Source organism: Lampris incognitus, chromosome 7 (assembly GCF_029633865.1).
Source record: "Lampris incognitus isolate fLamInc1 chromosome 7, fLamInc1.hap2, whole genome shotgun sequence".
In the NCBI taxonomy this organism is placed as follows: Eukaryota; Metazoa; Chordata; class Actinopteri; order Lampriformes; family Lampridae; genus Lampris; species Lampris incognitus.
Window position 1 is genome coordinate 27,604,732 of NC_079217.1, and position 17,588 is coordinate 27,622,319.

The following is a 17,588-nucleotide window of genomic DNA, read 5'->3' on the forward strand; positions in this document are numbered from 1 at the left end:
CGGCTGAGGGAGATGGACCAAGAACCAGAGCCTCAAAAGACTGGAATTTAGATTCAAGTCCAGAAGTCAGATTGAAAATAGATTTATATATTAAGGCAACAACCCCACCTTGTTTATTTGCCCGAGCTACATGGGCATAAGTATAGCCAGGTGGAGAAGCGTCATTTAAGGGAAAGAAAATATTTGGTTTCAGCCATGTTTCACATAACCCAATCATATCGAAACTATGTTCAAGAATCAGATCATTTATTAGTAAGGCTTTGGTAGTGATCTGATGTTTATGAAACCAAATTTAAGCATCTTGTGGAAGTGATCAGTAGTAGGCAGAACTTTAGTTCCCCTTTCACCAAGCAGAGGCCAGCCGCTCATGCATTGTGCTAATTTTGGAGCTGAAAAACTTAAAAAAAAGCAGAGCATTGTTCATTAGAAAGGTTACTGTTCATATTGGTTTCAGGTGGGTTGAGTAACTTTTTCCACCGTGGAGAAGAGAGTTCTAGCATTCCCTTCACATGTACTGATGATATTTGCATAATATGATGTTTTAGCTGTTGAAAGTGCATTTTTGTAATGGAGTATATGATCTGAATACAATTGTTTATGAACAGCAAGTCCAGTCTTGGTGCAAAATATCTCAAGGCACCGACATATAGCCTTGAGCTGACGTAATTCATGTGTGTACCAGGGAGCAGTATGGGCAAATGAGACAACCCGTGTTTTCAGAGGGGCTAAAGTATCAAGTGCAGAAGATAAACTATCATTGCAGAAATAACCCATAAGATCAGGGAGTGGGGAGGTAGGAGCAGGAATAGGGTTTGAGGTAAACTGCTGAGATCATCTGGATAAACATATCTAATGTTGCAGTATGATATGGTACGATGCACCCTTGATTTACTATTAGGTTGGTGCTGAATAACACAACTTTATGGTCAGAGATGGGCAATTCAGCAGAGGTGATGTTATATGGTGTGATGCCAGAACAGCAAATTAAGTTAAGGATATGACCCTTAGCTTGGGTTGTAAAGTTGACATATTGTGTTAAAGCAATCTAACATTGCTTTAAAATCTTTAGTGAACATATTGTCAGTGTTAACAAAATGAACATTTAAATCCATTAGGATTATATTCTGAGACATTGAGGATGAGGCAGCCCCATCCACCTCATCTTGACGGAGCCCTATTTAATTTCAATGTGATTCTCACCTGTATAAGAAATTTCTTATGAGGGCAAAATTGGACAGATAACACCATATCAATGATAATATCAAGAAAATGACATTCAATTTAAAAGTGTTACTGAAACGAATTGAATCACATTGGAAATAAATCATAGAATTAAATTGAAATAATCTCACCCCAATTAAATATTTTCACTTGTCTTCTATATATTTTGTAATTTGCACTTTTTGATTAAATGATTGATATCCTGACTATCTTGTGAAGAACTTTATCTTTTCAGTAGTCTTTGTTGCTGCTGTTAATCATGGGTGAGGTTTTCTAGTGTGGTAAGCTTTGTTATTTTTGGGCGATACGAGGTTATCATCTGAGTCACTTAAGTGGATTCTGATTCTGGGAAAAGGTGAACATTACTAAACATTGTGTGTGGTCATGCATGTGCACGCATATGCTTGTGCGTGTGTGTGTGTGCATGCGTGTGTGTGTGTGTGTGTGTGTGTGTGTGTGTGTGTGTGTGTGTGTGTGTGTGTGTGTGTGTGTGTGTGTGTGTGTGTGTGTGTGTGTGTGTGTGTGTGTGTGTGTGTGTGTGTGTGTCCATCTTTAAAAAGCTCTGGGTCTGGCTGAATGGGAGGAAGTGGCTCTGACTTCCCCGGGAAATGGGAAGAGGAAACCCAGGGGCTTGGACGTCTCTGACTGCGCTGAGCCCACTACTCACACAACAACAGAGAGAGGGGGGAAGAAGAGAGAGTGTGTAGGGTGGAGAGAAGGAAGGATACTGCCTTTCTTTGTCCTCCTCCCAACTTGGATGAGAACAAGTTGAGAGGGATTTACAGAAAAAAAGGAACCCAGAGGAGCGCAGAGGACTCCGGAGATTGGCGTGGATCGTGGGTCGTCGTGAGGCGAGACCACTGGATTTTTGGGTCCCCTGAATTTGGGTTGAGACTGGTGTGGAGATGGGGCCTCTCCTGAGAAGTCTGATATTTCTGCTCTGCCTCTCTCTGTGCACTACACAGACACTGGACCTCAATGGGAACAACGTCTGCTGGGATCTAAGGTATAACTCTACCACTTTTACTCAAGTGTTTTTTTTTTTTTACTATTTTGTAGACTTGAGGGCAGCAGGGGTCTGATGGATATAGAGATTAGTTTGGGACTGTAGGGTGACCCTTTCGAATCCTTTAGTTTGTAGTGAGGGGTGACTAGGATACCCTATCTGTTTAAAGATACTATTTAAGAGACTTTGAGCAAAGCATTTAATCTCCAACTGCTCTGGTGGAGTAATCCAAACTACAAGACTTCACTTGAGCCAGAGATGTGCTTAATATACTATGTATATGTGATCCACCCTTTCCTTTTAACTGATTGTGCAACTTCTGTTAAATATGAATGTCACTAGCCGGCCATCATTTTCCATCAAGAGTCAGTCTTGCTGTCTTTATATTTGCCAAATCCACATCTTTGTCATTGGGTTCCCATGTCAGCAATAATTTTTTCATTTATGTTCACGTCACCAATGTCCAGGAATCCTTCCACTCTGGTGTGTTGCATTGGATGGCAACAAGAGGGGAAGGAGTGCACTATACGTGAGTACCACTGTTAAGTTCAAAACAAGTTCTGCTGATTTGCCGTACCAGTACTGCCTCAGTTTAACTGATGGGTTTTCTGGCCTCTCATTATTTTCTATGCCATTGTGTGTGTGTGTGTGTGTGTGTGTGTGTGTGTGTGTGCGTGCTTATTTGTGTCCCTTTAGCTGTGTGTGAAGGAGAGCATGCCTGCCAAGGGGATGAGATCTGTGTGTATCCTGGTGTGTGTCGCTGCCCACCTGGCTACTATGGACCTCACTGTAAAACACGTGAGTCACAACAACTAAGAATTATACTGTATATGTTTCTAACAGGGGTTAGAATTGTAACTTGCTTTAATAGCACCATAGTAAAACACATATTGTGAAGTTATAGTCATATGATATAATCAGTTTTTCTAATTTTATTCATTTAGTGCTCCAAAATATACAAAACACTTGTGAATATAAAGTTAGACTTCTTTGAAACAAATGTCACATACGCCAACTGTTTTTGAGCAAAAAGTAGGTAACAAGTAACACATATGCATTAATATGAAATATGGGATTTTACTGAATGGAATCTTGTGATGTTTCGCCTGTTTTCATCAGGCTGCCCTCCTGAGTTCTGGGCACCAAACTGTCGTAAGCTGTGCCAGTGCTACCCACACGGCCGCTGCCATCCCGTCACTGGTGAGTGCACCTGCAACCCCAATCGCTGGGGTCCGCTCTGCCAGCATACCTGCAAGTGTGCCCGCTATGGACATTGCCACCCCATCCATGGCAACTGCACCTGTGACGAGGGCTGGTGGACCCCAACTTGCGCCAAGCCTTGCCAGTGCTTCAACGGGGGCGCAGTTGGGGCCGCATGTGATCAAGTGACAGGCAGGTGCCGGTGCCACCAAGGATACTGGGGGCAGAAGTGCCTCATGACCTGTAACTGCTACTTGTCCCCCTGCCATCAGTGGACCGGAGTGTGTGAGTGCCAGGGAGGCTGGTGGGGGCCCAACTGTGACCGTCGCTGTAACTGTGACCTGGCACACAGCCACTGTGACCCAGTGGATGGACAGTGCCTGTGCCAGTCAGGGTATAAGAGTACATTCTGCAACCAGAAATGTGAGGCAGGAAAGTATGGCAGCGGGTGTATGATGAGGTAGGTATTGAGTGAGAGAGAAAAGAGAAGTGAGCAGTATGTATGTGTACATGCCTGTATATTCTCCATAATGTTGTCTGTCCTATTCTCTGTCTCTCTCTCTCTGTCTCTCTCTCTCTCTCATTTTCTTTCTGTCTACCTCTTGTCTGTAGCTGTGGTCACTGTAAAGATGGGCACCCTTGCGCTACCACTGATGGGGGGTGTGTTGCTTGTAAGCCTGGTTGGGACGGCCCACGCTGTGATCGTCTATGCCCTTCTGGTTACTTTGGTGAGGGATGCCAGGAGAAGTGCCCGCAGTGCAGGAATGGTGAAAGCTGTGACCCGATAACAGGAAACTGCCGGTGGTGTGATCCTGGATGGACTGGAACCAGGTGAGTGTGCATGTATCTTTTTATGTGTATACATGCACTTTTTGTCATGTCATACTCTGACGTTAAGGTAAACCTAAACTTTAAATACTGCTTTTTTTAAAGGCCTACATCTTCACTTTGGAGTAGCTGATATCAAAGCATGTCTGCTTCATGTAAATTACGCACGTGTGTGTGTGTGTGCACTGAAAAATATTTTGTTAATCAGCTAAACTAGAGCTGCCTCAGTTTTACTGCTTGGTTTTCTAGATTGCCTCATTCTCTATGCGTTTTGTATGTGTGTGTGTGTGTGTGTGAGTATGTGTATGCACGTGAGTGTATGTATGCATGTGTATGTTTTTGTGTGTTTGCACATGTGTAAGTGAGAGTGAGTGTTTGTGAGAGAACGAGGGAGAGTGAGAGAGGATTTTCTCTACTTAAAATGCCCGGAATTGTAGAAAGTATATAATGATCATCAGTTTTCACTTTTCCTCATGAAGAGCATTAATATCTGAGGATCATTAGCATCAAATCTGATCTAAAAAGATCAAAATGACAAAATATTATAAAGTTAAGGTTATGGAGAGAGTTAAAATTACAATTACCAAGTTACATTGCAATAAAAATACAATAGTATAAAGATTGGGTGATGATCAGAGAGGGAATGTGGGTCAATGGAATGCAGGCATATGGAAAATACAGAAAACATTGATTGTTTCTGAGTCGCTACATTTTTTTTACCAGGTGTGATGAGGCCTGCTCGGGACAGGATGTATGGAGACGCCTGCCACTTCCTGTGTAACCCTCGTTTCCAGTTGTTACACAGGAGCTGAGAGTACAAAACGGAGTTGAGCAGGCCTCTATTGGTGTATATCAAAGTAGCCGTTACACTTTGGTTTTTGACTTGAGCACATAACACTCAAACTCCATTAAGCTGGGAACAGACTACACGATATTTTTGTCTTTCACGATGGTCACCATATCATACTAGGCAGTCATAGTGCTAAACGTTCTTGCCGTGTCTTGGCCGGGAGGACTGGCAACACTACAAGTATGACCACGACCAATCATCGTATGCTGCCTTTCACGATCTTGCGTGAGTTCATAGGTCATTGGGGGGGAGGGTGAAGAAATTGTCAATCATGACTACAGAAGCACTATGTGTGCTGCTGGCGGTTTTCTGTGTTCCGAAACGAAAAAGAAAAGAAAGAAAAAAAAAGATTGTGGACACTGTTGCGGCTACTGGGGAATGATAACAGCATAGTTTAACCAGCTAACATTTAGCCTATCTTTTTGACTCTGTCATGGTTCTCCCTCGAGGAAGCGTCAAAAAGGTAGCGGTATTGCTACCACTGCTCAACAAACCTTTACTCGGTTTTGTCATTCCACCTGATAGCGGCATAACTTTCTCTTTGCCACGTTTACATATGTGCGCCAGAGAGCCTCTGTCATCCTATTGGTCAACGTCAAGGAACACGTCGTATGAGTATTCAGACTAGGCAAGAAAATACAAAAAAATTCTGACACGCTAGACTTTTCGTCAGTGTTGTGGGGCGTCCCAGGTGCCACATCGTTGTTCTTCAATTATGTGACACTACACGGGGTAAAGACGCCTATTCGTCGTTCCCGACCTTCATAATTGGGCCTGGTGCTTGGAAATTTGTCGGCGATGACAAAATCGGGCTGAAATAGTGTAGCCTCGGTATTACATCACTAAAATAAGGTTTTAAAAGAGATGAGCATAGCAGCAAGGACTTTTCCTTCATATACAAGCCAAAAGGAATATCTACTATCTGTCACTATAGCCCATATATTACACAATGGTCTATGTAGTATAGATTCTATCTGTTTATCAAACGTTATTTTAACTTTGGTTTATAATGTTTCATATTTCTTTTTGTATATTATTATAGTGTTATTAGTAGTATGTTGTTATAGCGTTAGTTATATCAGCATAGTTATATCATTGTGTATTTCTGTTTTGTGCTAGCTGTAACAGCAGCTGCCCGACCCCCCAATATGGCCTGAACTGTTCTTCTGTCTGTGATTGTGGAGAAGGTGTCAGCTGCCATCCAATTGACGGCATCTGCAACAGTAGTACGTCTGCATCTGTTCATCTGTGTTTTTGCATCTGTGTGTATGTGTTCATGCTTGCTTCAGTCGATTCTCCCAACAGAGTGCCAGATGTGTTCTCTGTGTGTATTCATGTGTGTCTGTGATTATGTCAGGTGGTCATGGGGCTCTGCTAGCAGGTGTCCTGGTTCCTCTGCTCCTGGTGTTCCTGGCTGTACTCTGCTGCTGTCTTTGTTGCGGAGAGGGCCCAGCTGAAGGCAAAGACAGGTTTTGTAGCTCAATTTAATTTATATTTAGTCAACCAGTAGCAAACATATTTTTTATGTTTTAAAAAAGTTGTGGATTTCATTGCAACTAAGTCATCGGTGCATGTCATTCACTGGAATGAGTCTTATTCCCACATTCAGATTCCTGAGTTTCTACTGTAGAAAGTGAAGTAGGTGCTTTCACACTGTGCAGGAGAGCGCGTCTATGTTCCCTCAGCCCTATGTTCCCTCAACCTTATTTAACTTACCTAAACTTAACCCAACCTACCTTAACCTAACTTAACCTTAACCTCTACCCAACCCTAACCCAACACTTACCTTAACGATAGCTAACCTATTCGATGGTTAACCCACAGGGCTGAGGGAACATAGGCTGACCCCCTGTGCTGTGCCTGTGCTGTGTGTGCAGAGCTTAGCCCCAGACTAGCATTAGCACCAAGCTAACGTTAGCTCAGGACTATTTGTTTACACTTAAATTTTTTTAGCGCTGGTGTTTTCACTGATTTCTGCTGCTAATTATAAAAGCCATTGTTAACCTTGCTCAATAGCAGGGCCAGCTGCTGGCTGAAGTCCATGGTAGCATACTTCAAAATATGGTAGTATGAACATATCCTTAACCCTGGGCTAAAATCTCTCTTGGCAACGACCTAAGGAGGGACATAGTCCTGGGATAAGCAGCTTGTGTTGCTAATAGTTTGCTGGCCTTATGTCTTGCTCACTCCTTGCATTATTAGGGGGACCATGAGTGATGGAAGCACGTCAGCTCGGATTAAATATCATGTCTATAATGTCATGGCTAATGTCGGCGCCGCCCTCCCTTGTACATCTGTTTGGTCCTCTGGTTTGCCTCGTGTCACAGGTCAGTCCAACTGCACTTCAGAGTGGTAGACAAAATACTCAATTCAAAAAATAGTTTAAAATATTATTCATCAAACAGTGATTCTCTTATCCTTCCAAAAAGAAGTGCTACCTCACTGTATCGTCAGTACTGTTGTTAAATATTAGAAGCAGGTAATATTACTCTGCACCAGTTGAACATTTATTTTTTTACAACAGAAAAATTGCAACAGCAAATGACGTGAAATTTTCAAGAAAAGTGGGGTAATGGTCCCCTAGATGACATGATAAATTTTGGAGTTAAATGGGTCAAGATAAAAGGTCATGAAGAGTTTATAATGCCTATTTTGGTCGTAGCTTTGTCAAAAATATGGTTTGATTACTTCAAACTGACTCCAAAACGTTTGGCTTTCTATTTCAGAGCTATATCCCTATCCATTGCTATAATGACAAATTCGTTATTTTAAAGATCAGAAGCGGTCACATTTCAGGGGGCCAAAGAATGGGATTTGTTGTGCCTGGCTCCACTTCTTTCAAGTATTATTTTCCAGGATAAATTGTTTGCATTCAACTGACTAAAATTAAATTATCTTACAAAGTACAATACATTTTCTGGTTCCAAACCTTACATTAGCATTTTGGTTGGACACAAACGACCCCACTTAATTACAAATGATGCAAGGCATAACAAGCCCTGCCTTGAATATTGATCATTAATAATTTTTAAAATAATGTGTTTATCACTATAGCATTTGATAGGAATATATTATTGCGATTGAAAGTCATAATGCTTTGGTGTCAATTTGAAGTAAATCAAACCATATTTGACAGTTATTGGTGAAAAAGAAATCTAAATTTGACGTTTTTGAAAATGTCCTGTCATTTTCTGCATCCACTTTTCTGCAAAGTCTTTGACTGACTGACTGACTGACTGACAGACAGAGAGACAGACAGACAAGCAAGCAGCTCTAAAAAATATTCCCCTTGCGGGTGGGTTAATTGGAGTGACTTTCAACAGAATTTTTGCTGCTGAGTAAGGTAAAGTTAGTTGACAACATAACCTTATTTAAGTTGAACAGCATTATTGGTTGCATAGCAGCATCTTTGGTTTTATCTGCCTAAATGTGGGCTCCATCCATCCCTGCTATACACACAGTATCTCACCACGACCCCGAGCTGACCTTCAACCACAGCTTCATTGAGCCACCATCCTCTGGCTGGATGACTGAGGGCTCCTCCTTTGACAGCGATGAGGAGGAGGGAGAGGCTCTCTACTGTGTTCCACCAAGGGAAGGTAGGAAAGAGATGAGTGAGCCTCTCCAATTCACCCGTTTACATTATCCCCTTTAAGGAGAGAAATGTATATCTCCATAAATCACACCACCAGTTTTGCTTTTTCGTATTTTGTTTCTTGTAAATATATAATATAATTTCTTTTGCTTACCCTTAAACTATGCCTGTCCATTGCTGAGTATCATAATGATTGTGTTGGTGGCTTAGCTGTTATTCACAACAGCATTTTTGAATTGTTTATTTTAATATTTTACTTATGATAAGCTATTTTTTCTGAGGCAAAACTTACTGTGTGATTTAATTTAATCACATTTTAATTCAATTTAATTAAATTTTATTGAGGATTTTCTGAACTTACGTTTCATTATGCCGTGTTATGACTGAATGGTCATTCGAAATGATAATATGTGCTGCTCCTTACCTCTAATTTGATTGATCTCAGAGTCTTTTAAACTCATGAAATCCATCTAAGAGCCTACTCATTGTGTCAAATTCACAACTTAGATCTAATTCTTGTCTCAGGCTTTACTTCTATCTGATCACAGTGCCTTTTTTAATGCTCTGATTTCTCTCCTTAAGACCAGTATAATAGTTTGCTCTCACATATTTCTCCTCTGTTAACTGTTTTTGTGTGACCTTTACCTTGCTTTCACCTCAAAATGCACTTCTGGAAGTGCTAAAATCCAGGAGTAACTAAACCCTAGACCATTTTAGCGAGTTAGCTAATATCTACAGGTTAAAAACCGTGTAAAGGTTAAAAACAATCAGAAAGCGACCTCCGGCGCACACTGGGGCAGTTTGCAGCTGAGTGTGTAATGGCTGGGATGAGAGTCAGCATCTCCAAATCTGAGGCCATGGTTCTCTACTGGAAAATGGTGGATTGCTCCCTACGGTTTGGGGATGAGTTGTTGCCTCAAGTTAAGGAGTTCAAGTATCTCGGGGTGTTGTTCATGAGTGCGGGTAGGATGGAGCAGGAGATTGACAGGCAGATTGGTGCAGAATTAGCAGTAATGCGGACATTGTACCAGACCGTTGTGGTAAAGAGGGAGCTGAGCCGGAAGGCAACGCTCTCAATTTACCAGTCAATCTTCATTCCAACCCTCACCTATGGTTATGAGCTTTGGGTAGTGACTGAAAAGGTGAGATCACAGATATAAGTGGCTGAAATGAGTTTCCTCCATAGGGTGTCTGGGCTCAGCCTTAGAGATAGGGCGAGGAGCTCGGACATCCAGAGGGAGCTCGGAGTAGAGCCACTGCTCTTTCATGTTGAAAGGAGCCAGCTGAAGTGGTTCGGGCATCTGATTAGGATACCTCCGGGGCGCCTTCCTTTGGAAGTTTTCCGAGCATGTCCAACTGGGAGGAGACCCCGGGGTACACCCAGAACTTGCTGGACTACATGTCCAATCTGGCCTGGGAACGCCTTGGGATCCCCCAGGAGGAGCTGGAGGGCGTTGCTGGCGAGAGGGACGTCTGGAGTGCCCTACTTAGCTTGCTGCCACTGCGACCTGACCCCGGAGAAGTGGCTGATGATGAGATGAGATGTAAAGGTTAAAAACATGCCAGGCTGGTTAACATAGCAGGATAAACACAGCTGCAGATAATAACATTTACAATGTCTCTGTTGGATGTAGGTGTGCCAATGAACCAGCATTGACTACTATTGACAATTGTTTGTGCTATCGCTGTCTGTCTGTAAGTCCATGGTGATGTGCTGGCACACATAAATCAAACATACCCATTATTCATGTTATTATCTGCAGCTGTCTTGCTATGCTAACCAGCCTGACATGTTTTTAACTTCTGGATCAAGGGTGCCCAAACTTTTTCCCTCCAAGGGCCAAAACTGAATCTTAATGGTTGGCTTTGGGCCAGAAGCAAACACCTATTGTATTGTACCATTAACATGCATGTTAAGATCCAAGTTCCCCTAATTTAGCATTCTTTTAGCTTTTATATGAATTAAATAAGTTAAATAACAACATAACATTACATGTTTCAGTCACAATAAAACAATAGTTTTTGTTAGGTGCTTTCATTACATCACAATTTTTTAAATTATATTTCAATTTAATTCAAGTGAAGGTAACTCAATTTCAAACAATTAGAACCAGAAGTAAACATAACATAATTTGGTGCTTAACTTCAGTCATCCAGTACATGACCAATTGCAATATCAGAGAGCACCACTAGTGAGATACATGCAGCTGTTCCTTGCCTTTTACAAGTTGGTCAATATTAGGCTGCAGATGACTCACTGACAGGGTGAGGATACTCTGCAAGTCAGTGTCAGTAAGTGAACTTCTGAGCCTAGTTTTGTTCAGGTTCATGAGACTGAAAGTCTGTTCACAGATGTAGGTGCTACCAAAAAGGGAGAGCATCACCTGGGCATGTTTCCTTATCTTTGGATACCTGTCTGAGAGACATATTTGGAGAAGTCCTGCGGATAGAGAGAGTTGAACTTCTTTTTGAGCTCTGAGTCACACTGAAACTCCATCTGAAGTTCATCACTGACTGAGTCCACACTGATGGTGAAGGGCTGGGAAAACAACTCCAAGTCTGATGCACTGTCCCTGAAGTCCTCAAAGTGTCTGTCAAACTCCTGGGCTAGGTTGCTGAAAAGTGTAGCATACTCAGACTCTCTTCCACCATGTCTACCTGTCTGAGGCTGGAAAAGTGTGCCAATAGTCCCTGAGAGGTAGAGAGAGAGAGAGAGAGAGAGAGAGAGAGAGAGAGAGAGAGAGAGAGAGAGAGAGAGAGAGAGAGAGAGAGAGAGAGAGAGAGAGAGAGAGAGAGAGATGTAGGTAGGTAGAGAGAGGTAGAGACAGAGAGGTACATAGGTAGGTAGGTAGGTAGGTAGGTAGGTAAAGAGAGGTAGGTAGAGAGAGGCATAGGTAGGTAAAGAGGGGGGCATAAAGAGGAAAAAGATGTTAAAAGGAGAGGACAATTTAATTAAATTAATGCATCTAAATAAGACATTTTCAAATAAATGTATCTCTGATGTATTCTGAATTAAAAATAGCCAGAACTGATATAACTGAATATAACAAAACAAATATATTATTAGGTACATTATTGTAATGATAATAATATAATGTAATATAATTTGATTATCTATCAGGAAGAAATGGAAACAGATGATCCGCTGTGGCGAACCCTAACGGGAGCAGCCGAAAGTAGTAGTAGTAGATTATTATCTTTTAAAAAAAAATTTTTTTTTTACTAGAAACATTTTGCGGGCCAAGTAGAACCTTGTGGTGGGCCAATTTTGGCTTGCAGGCCCCACTTTGGGCAGCCCAGTTCTAGATGAAACCATAAACGATATGAAATCGATCATCGGTTTTGGTCGTTATGCAACTGTGCTGTTTATAAGGTTGGGGGTACCTGCAGTCAGCTGAGACTGATGAAGTCACTTAGATGACTGATGAAACGTTTCTCCCACCAAACTTTGTGCCTAGATAAACTGATTCAACCTTCTGGGATAACTTCTAAATGGTTTTTAACCTGTGAATGTCAGCAAACTCACTAAAATGGTCAAGGGTTTAGTTACTCCTTAAGATCAAAGGTGATAGGGCTTTTGCTGTCAGGACCTCTAGCCTATTGAACACCCTGTCTGAAGAGCTCAGAATAAAACAAAAATCAGTTTCATCTTTCTAAATCACTCCTTAAAGGACTAGTTTAGCATTTTTGAAGTATATCTATTTTATACTCATGTATTCAAAAACAAGGGCAATGTGCAGAGCTGTAGCAACTACAGAGGTATAAAGTTGATCAGCCACAGCATGAAGATATGGGAAAGAGTAATAGAAGCTAGGTTAAGAGGAGAGGTGATGATTAGTGAGCAGCAGTATGGTTTCATGCCAGGAAACAGCACTAAAGAAGTTATGTTTGCTTTGAGAATGTTGATGGAGAAGTATAGAAAAGGCCAGAAGGAGTTACATTGTGTCTTTGTGGATTTAGAGAAAGCATATGACAGGGTGCTGAGAGAGAAGGTGTGGTATTGTATGAGGAATATGGGAGTGGTAGAGAAGTATGCAAGAGTGGTGCAGGATATGTATGAGGGCCATGTGACGGTGGTGAGGTGTGCGTCAGGAATGACAGATGGGTTCAAGGTGGAGGTGGGATTACATCAAGGATCGTCTCTGAGCCCTTTCTTGTTTGCAATGGTGATGGACAGGTTGATGGATGAGTTTACACAGGATTCTCCATGGACTATGATGTTCGCGGATTACATTGTGATCTGTAGTGAGAGTAGGGAGCTGGTTGAGGAGAACATGGAGAAGTGGAGTTATGCACCGGAGAGAAGAGGAATGAAAGTCAGTAGGAACAAGCTGGAATACATATGCGTGAATGAGGGGGAGGACAGCAGAATGGTGAGGATGCAAGGAGTAGAGGTGATGAAGGTGTATGAGTTTAAATACTTGGGGTCAACTATTCAAAGTAATGGGGAGTGCAGAAGAGAGGTGAAGAAGAGAGTGCAGGCAGAGTGGAGTGGGTAGAGAAGAGAGTCAGGAGTGACTTGTGACAGAAGGGTACCAGCAAGAGTTAAAAGAAAGGTTTACAAGGTTGTAGTGAGACCGACTATGTTGTATGGTTTGGAGACTGTGCCACTGACGAAAAGACAGGAGGTGGGGCTGGAGGTGGCAGAGTTGAAGATGCTAAGATTTTCATTAGGACAGGATTAAGAACGAGTATTAGAGGGACAGCTCAGGTTGGATGGTTTGGAGATAAAGCAAGAGAGGCAAGATTGAGATGGTTTGGACATGTGTGGAGGAGAGATTCTGGGTATATTGGGAGAAGGATGCTGAAGATGGAGCTGCCAGGGAAGAGGAAAAGAGGACGGCCAAAGAGGAGGTTTATGGATATGGTGAGGGAGAACATGCAGGTGGCTGGCATGACAGAGGAAGATAAAGAGGACAGGAAGAGGTTGAAACAGATGATCTGTTGTGGCGACCCCCAGCAGGAGCAGCCGAAAGTAGTAGTAGTAGCTAATGTAGAACATATATATTCATTTTATATATTTAATTTTCACATTTATCCATGCTTTCATCCCACTGGACATGCATCTCTAGCTTGTCTTCTATCTAGAATTGAATGCTATTAATGGGGGACAAATCCACCATCTTCATTCAGTGCAAAAAATACTTAAGAATTTACATTTCCTACCACGCTGTTCCCTGCAACACAGCCTAGAAGTGATTACCAGTAGGAGTCACTCTGCAGTGGCATAGCAAAGCAGCTTGTTTATCATAAGAGTCCATATGCCACAGTGCACTAGGACCTTGGGTAGAGTACTGCCATCAACACAGACGATGTGCCCGCCGCAGTACCACACCTTGAGGATCAATTAATTTGATCATATCACATCTTGTTGCACCACAAATCCCTTAATAGCTCAAAGATGCATCCAACTAGCCTTGCATTTGGCCATTTCTCGATAGTTTCTCCTGTACAAAAGCTACAACCTTGTTTAAATCCAAATGATTTCTCCTTCTGAAAAGACTCAGTTCGTGACAATGTCGCTTCAAAGTACAAATACTTGTTATAATAAGGTGATTTTGTGCCAACGGACAGAATTTCCGTTTTACTAAATTCAGTTCCAAAATATAACTTGATAAGAAAATTCATGTCATCCATTTTAACGATTAGCTCCAATAAACACAAAATCTGACTTTTTCTCAGAAATTCTGGCTTTAATTTCATAAGTTATTTCTGACTTTTTTTTCCCCAAATTCTGATTTTAAACTCAGAATAACCTCCCCGCGTGCACCCCCTCTTTGAGAGGGGAAAAAAAAATCCTCCATTGGTGGTCCTAATAAGCTTGCGTTGAATGAGGATTGTAGCTTTGTCCCCCATTAATCGCATTGAAATGTAGATGGCAAGCTGAAGCTGCGTGTCCGGTATGAAGAAACGAATGGATGACTGTGATCATGAATCCGATCATTCATCCATCCATCCATCCATTATCCAAACCGCTTATCCTGCTCTCAGGGTCACAGGGATGCTGGAGCTTATGCCGACAGTCACTGGGCGACAGGCGGGGAGACACCCTGGACAGGCTGCCAGGCCATCATAGGGCGCACACACACACCTAGGGATAATTTAGTAAGACCGATTCACCTGACCTACATGTCTTTGGACTGTGGGAGGAAACAGGAGCACCCAGAGAAAACCCACGCAGACACAGGGAGAACATGCAAACTCCACACAGAGAACGGCCCGGGACGACCCCCAAGGTTGGACAACCCTGGGGCTCGAACCCAGGACCTTCTTGCTGTGAGGTGACTGCGCTAACCACTGCACCACCGTGCCACCCAATTCGATCAATGTATTACATACTAAGTGGTGTGTAGAAAATAGAGATAGACCTCAAAAATTCTGAACTAATCCTTTAAAAAGCACTTTTATGAGCAATCCATTTTTATAACTTACTTTATACTGTTTGATTTTTATCATCCCCTTTCTTTCTACTTTACTTTTTAAATTGGTCTGCTTTTGATTTTAGTTTTTATTTCATGCATCACAATTGTGACATAATTTTTTTTATTCAGAATATTCAGATTTTTTCTGCTGTTAAACATGTTATAAATGTTTTAAAGGTGCTATACAAATAAAGATAATGATAATTATTGTTGTTATCATCTATTTCTCTGCTCTTCAACTGCCCTCTCACCTGTTTCATTTTGGGCAGATATTCCTGCAGTGGCGGGTGGCGAGTTCCAGGAGATGGCCTCTAAATGTAACATGTTCTTGGATCCATCAGGCTTCAGTGGTGAGGACATTGCTCTATCTTTCTCCATCCCACGTACATCCAGCATCGCCAAGTCCAAGCGGCCCTCAGTCTCCTTCGCTGAAGGTACCCGTTTCAGCCCCAAGGAGCAGCGCGGTTCAGCCCAGGATTTAGGCGCTCCCCCTGGACCATCACGCACCAAAACCAAATCCTCCTGGGGGGTTTTGATGCTGTCTGCCCTCCAGGCTCAAGGAGGTATGGGTAGATCTGGAGAGGAAGACAGAGCCGAAACAGAGGAGAGAGAAAAGGAGGTGGAAGGGAAAGGGGAAGACAATCAGGAAACAAGCAGTGAAACAGGGGAACATGGAGCAGACAGGACCTTAACTACTCCATCCAACATCACCTTACAAGTCCCTGGGTCATCAGGACGAAGACACACTATGTCCAACACTACGTCTCAGAAAGGTGCCCAGGTGCCAGCATCTACCCCTGATGCTCAGGTGGGAGTCACTGAAAAGGTCACCACTGTATATGTGACAGTGGGAAGGGCAGGTAGGCCTACATCTAAAGTAGAGAACCCCTCTGAGGGTCCTGTTCAAGCTATGCTACGGAGGCTTGGCAGCCTCCAGAGACAGAAAGAGAAGGAGACCTGGAGGCCCATTGCTAAGGCTGATGGGATTATCAAACCTCCCAGGAGGAAGCTTGGGGCCCGGGCTAGTATGTGGGAGCAAGGGGAACCTTCTGGAGGTGGGGTTAGCATATCCAAGCCTAGCAGAAAAAAACATACTTCCCTCAACTCACCCAGCATAATGGGTTCAAATGACAGTCCACAGTCAGAGCATGGCACTGAAAAAAGGCCATTGTCATCTATTTTAAAGAATACTCCAAAAGCGGTGTACTCTTCATCTGAATCTGGCTTGGAGATGAAGGCTGAGGAAGCCAGGTTCCAGAGTGGTACCGCAAACATTGGACAAACTGAGAGTAATACACCAACTGTGGGACCAGCTGCAGAAGCTGGGAGTTTCACAGAGGTCATCGCTAACGAAGGGGTGGAGTTCACTGTGAATGATGAGCCCAACTACGAAAACATCTTAATCAACCATTCATAATGTATGGATCTTTATTTCTCTATTAGTCTGGACTTAATGAACTTGCAGACATGAACAATGTTTTAGTAAATCCTAAAAGTTCAAAGAGATTTTCAGCTTAAGAAACTGAAAAAGAATTACAAGTTGTAACATATTGTTGAATATCAAGTATCATTATAAGACGCACTCCCAACACATTGTCATCATACCGGCAATGGCCATTTTATACTGTAGGCCACAAACAGAAAATTGATATAATTCTCGATCCTTTTCATTCATTCTACTGCTGTGTTGTAGCCACACTGATTAATTGTTATACAATAAAGTACTGCAATCGATACATCTAAAAGTATTACATTATTTCAGCATTAAATATAAATTCATCTAAATATATTGAAAATCAATAATCACAACGTTGATATCTGTTATGTTGAGCTTGTTATTGCTTACTAGCTTTCCTCTGCATTTGCTCACAAAGACCATGACAATGCTAAAGACTAGCTGGAAAGTCAGTTTTTTATAAATATAGCTACAAGTGACATTTGTAGTCTTTTCAACATCGAGGAGATGGTAAAAATGAATGCAATGGACATCTTTTAAATAAGTGAAGTAGAAAAAAACCACTTGATGTTAATGTTATCTGATATTAATGTTCAACATTCACACATTCAGCACCGTGGAAGAGGATTAGGGCCACATGTAAAATTCATTTGAAAACTGAAATTAATCTGTCTTGATGCATGCTAACTAATCCAGGTAAGGAAATCCCAGAAAGTTCAATCTGTTCATCTTGACACAATGTTTAGTGGGAGAAACCTTTCATCACTCATCTAAGTGACTTGGTCAGTCTCAGCGGACTGCAGGCATCCCCAACGTTAAAACAGCACAGTTGCATAACAACAGAAACTGGCGATCAGTTTCATATGCAAATTGCCATGACCATTAATTAAAGTTACAATGGCCACATGTACTATTCACAGAGGATCGGGGGAATAGCTGCAATCATAGTGTTGTAAGATGGCAATAGATGTACTCTTAGCCCCCCTCCTTGGTTCTGGGATGGTCATTCC

The 17,588-nt window shown here is 42.1% G+C and overlaps 1 protein-coding gene across 1 annotated transcript; it reads left to right on the forward strand.

Annotated features, from left to right (window-relative positions):
- The first annotated feature begins 1,913 nt into the window (after nt 1-1,913).
- On the forward strand, nt 1,914-16,861 carry scarf1 (scavenger receptor class F, member 1). The gene is made up of 10 exons (XM_056283758.1): nt 1,914-2,227; nt 2,695-2,756; nt 2,924-3,025; nt 3,347-3,887; nt 4,040-4,258; nt 6,225-6,331; nt 6,463-6,574; nt 7,308-7,432; nt 8,567-8,704; nt 15,392-16,861. Exons 1-10 carry the CDS (start codon nt 2,127-2,129, stop codon nt 16,537-16,539), a joined length of 2,655 nt encoding a protein of 884 aa, XP_056139733.1. The 5' UTR covers nt 1,914-2,126; the 3' UTR covers nt 16,540-16,861.
- Nucleotides 16,862-17,588: the final 727 nt, after the last annotated feature.